Here is a 3,345-nt window from a genome sequence, read left to right as displayed (position 1 = left end):
GACAAAATGGCGGAAGTACGAACAAAAAGTTCCATTTTCGTCAAAAAATAGTCGAGTAAAATCAACTGTAACTCAAAAAATTTGTAACTTATCAAAAAAATTCTACATATTTCTTTAAAAAATGTGATTTGTTAAATATACTGTTAAAATTTGAAGTAAATAGGTTAAAAATTGTTTGAGTTCTACTGCTAGCCAACTTAAAAAATATTGTTTTGAGAAAAACGCGTTTAAAGTTTTGAATGCGAATGCTTTTAAGTTAACAATTGAATTTTTAGGAACTTATAACTTTCGAAAAAAATTATGTATCGCAATAAAACCACTTACATTTCATTTTTGAGACTTTAAAGTGTATTTTGAAAGAAAAAAAAATCGATTTTTTGAAAATTTTATATAGGTGTTATTCCTTAAATTAAAACTTAAACTTTGAGAGAAAGTGAGCAACGAAGCGGGTGAAAATTTCTTTGTTTGACCATTTATTTGTTCAGAACTTATTGACAACAGCAGTATTTGGATGGTATTCTGCGTCTAAAGCGCTTAAGTCGTTTGCAATTGCAAAAGATCACAAACTAATTATCTCGCGAAAAATGGCCATGCAACCGGCAGACAGACATCCGGCCATCGGCACGGTGATCAGCCATGCGAACGCGATATTGCGAAACAGCTTCCACGACACTCCCTCGCCGCCACGCGAGGCCCATCCTACGCACACCACTGACCCCACTTTACAGTGCGTCGTTGACACAGGTAGACCAATTTTACTTGCTAACAGAACTGTCACCGCGGCACCCACCTACAATCAAGAGTTTCATGTCGATTAATATTATAACATAGTTCAACAAAGAGAAAGACTTAAAGTCTATGAAATCAAACAGGAAATTGACCTTGTCAATTATGAATAGATGTAGCAAAGAGGTAAAGGAAAATGGAATATTATTAATCCCTTCAAGTCTACAATATCTATTAATTTCCATTATATCATAAAATGTGTTATAAATTTATCTCTGTACTCAAGTATATATATTTTCAGTACAATAAAAATCAGGGACCAAAAGGATTAACCCTGTTTCTCGCAGAATTCTCCGAAAATAATCAGCTCCAATCGTTCGTTTTACCTCTATAGTGAACCCAGTCGTGGGAGTGATGCGTGCCAGATCCTGGCCCAGCGTCTGTATCACTCTGCGTCCCCAAACCCACAATCCCGTAGAAATACCTAGGCCGCCGTACAACAGTATGAGTATGGGTGTTTCGGCCTCCTGTCGGGCCGAGCCCTCTGCATATACCGCCCAGAGCGCGATCAACGGCCCGATCGCGTTACTAACGTCGTTGCCACCGTGTGCGAAGCTGCCAAACATCGCAGTGAGAACTTGCAAAAAGGCGAATAATCTCGATACTTCCGGTTGCGCCTCATCATCTGCTATCCCGTCCATCTGCGCGTTCTCCACGTCCGCTTGGGCGACCATCAGCAATGGGCTCTCGCTGCTATTACCACGCAACTTCGGAGCCAGGTCGGCCTTAGCGTTACCGTTGCTGCTGCCACAGGGAGCCTCCGAGATCACCGACAACGCCGTCGTCTCGTTGTTCTCTTGGCAGAGGCCAAAGTTCGTCGCCGTCGTTGCTGCTGCCTTCTCGTCACTGCCATTCGATCCTAATAGTATTCTCGCTCTCTGTCGTGGTACCACGTGCACGTACACGATTACCGCGGCAAATGTGCCTGCCAGTATCGCGAGTATCAAGCTAATCCACCACGGCATTTTGTCCATCATTAGTACTAACAAATGAAAAAAAAGACATCTTGAATAAAAAGATGAAAAATTCAATATGACAAATTATTGCATAAGAACATTATTTTTTTAATACTAGTTTTTCTTCTTTTTACTCTCTTGAAAATATTATTTAGAATCTTGGGGTAAAATAATATACTTTATTTTTTCAAAATACTTACGTTTAGGTCCGTCAAGTGCAATTGACATAATATTGACAGCAACGGTCAAACCGTACGCTATAGGAAGAATATGAAGACCTTGTTCGAACGGTTTGTTAGATTGGAGTACGGTTTTTCTTATTATCCAAAAGATACTGACGGACACGATCCCGCTAAGTATGGGGCTGGCAAACCAGGACGCTGCTATGTTACCAAGAGCTATCCATTTTACCTATGACATCAATACGGCTTAAAGTTAAATTACTACAATCATGAGTTACGCAATCGCAACGCGTCGTGGTGCTACTAACCCCGGCGGTACCCCGGCATACGAGCGAAAATCCAACTGTAGCACCAACAATGGAATGCGTACCGGAAATTGGAAGTCGTAATGCGGTAGCCAGCAGTAGCCAGATACCAGACCCGGCTAGACTGGATAACGCTCCTAGCATCAATTCCTTTTCATGGCCTTCGTACAATGAGACATCCAGTATACCCTTGCGCATTGTATCGGAGACCTGTAGCGGAGGAATAAATTATCAAGTGAGAACAATTTTCCAAAGTCGAACTTTCTACCAGGTTGTTCTATAAATTCTGGATGCAAATTTTGCCTTCAGAAGCAAAGCAAACGAGATTGAAATAAGTTTTGAAAAATATACACTATATATTACTCCTTTGCCCTGAAGAAAAAATTCTTATATCTCATAACATTTTTAAGAATTTTTCATATTTTAAACTTATGTAAAAAGACTTCTAAAAAAAATCTTAAATTTCTTCAAATTTTATAAAGTTTTCCCTTTAAAATTATTAAGAGAAATCTTGAAATATTTCAAAATTCATATATGTGAAAAATTCTAAAAAAGATATAGACTTTTTCAGTCTACTTGAACTGTTCCAATTTGTACAAAAAACGTCTGAAAATTTTTCTAAAAAAATTATAAAATTAGAAATGTTGAAAATTCTGAAATTTGTATAGAAATTCTGAAAAATTATATGAAGAATACTAAGAAAAATTTTCGCCAGGATGATTTATACAATATTATATTTATTAACATTTTTATTTATTTATGGAAATTCGACAACCGGCATTGTCTCGATACCTGCCTTGTATCCTATCAAAACGGCACCAGCGATCTCAAAGACGGTCGCCAGGGCGCAGGCTTGAAATATCGTAAGCACTCCGGCGCCGACGCTCGTCCCGAAGCTGTTGGCGACATCATTGGCGCCGATACCGAACGCCAAAACGAACGCCACTATAAAGCCGACCACTACTATCCAGATTAAGCTCTCATCGTATGGTATACTCATCGTTCTCGCTTTTAACTTAAATCTATTCTGCTTGAGCTTTCAATGCGTGTGTTTGTTGCGTGTATATGCAATTATCCTCCTACTACACGTGCGTATCCATCAAAAAATTGATAGGC

General features: G+C 38.9%; 1 protein-coding gene across 1 annotated transcript; it reads right to left on the bottom strand.

The window, feature by feature from the left end:
* Window positions 1–409: 409 nt before the first annotated feature.
* NaPi-III (Na[+]-dependent inorganic phosphate cotransporter type III) lies at window positions 410–3,339 on the bottom strand. Its single transcript, XM_018458713.1, has 5 exons — window positions 3,026–3,339; window positions 2,233–2,439; window positions 1,943–2,153; window positions 1,113–1,768; window positions 410–790 (listed from the first exon to the last, which is right to left on the bottom strand). The coding sequence occupies exons 1-5, from the start codon at window positions 3,227–3,229 to the stop codon at window positions 560–562; spliced, it is 1,509 nt and encodes a 502-aa protein (XP_018314215.1). The 5' UTR covers window positions 3,230–3,339; the 3' UTR covers window positions 410–559.
* Between the last annotated feature and the right edge of the window lie 6 nt (window positions 3,340–3,345).

Source organism: Mycetomoellerius zeteki, unplaced genomic scaffold, assembly GCF_001594055.1.
Source record: "Mycetomoellerius zeteki isolate Tzet28-1 unplaced genomic scaffold, Tzet1.0 scaffold758, whole genome shotgun sequence".
In the NCBI taxonomy this organism is placed as follows: domain Eukaryota; kingdom Metazoa; phylum Arthropoda; class Insecta; order Hymenoptera; family Formicidae; genus Mycetomoellerius; species Mycetomoellerius zeteki.
Note: the sequence above shows the minus strand (reverse complement) of the source record. Positions and strands in the feature narration are given on the sequence as shown.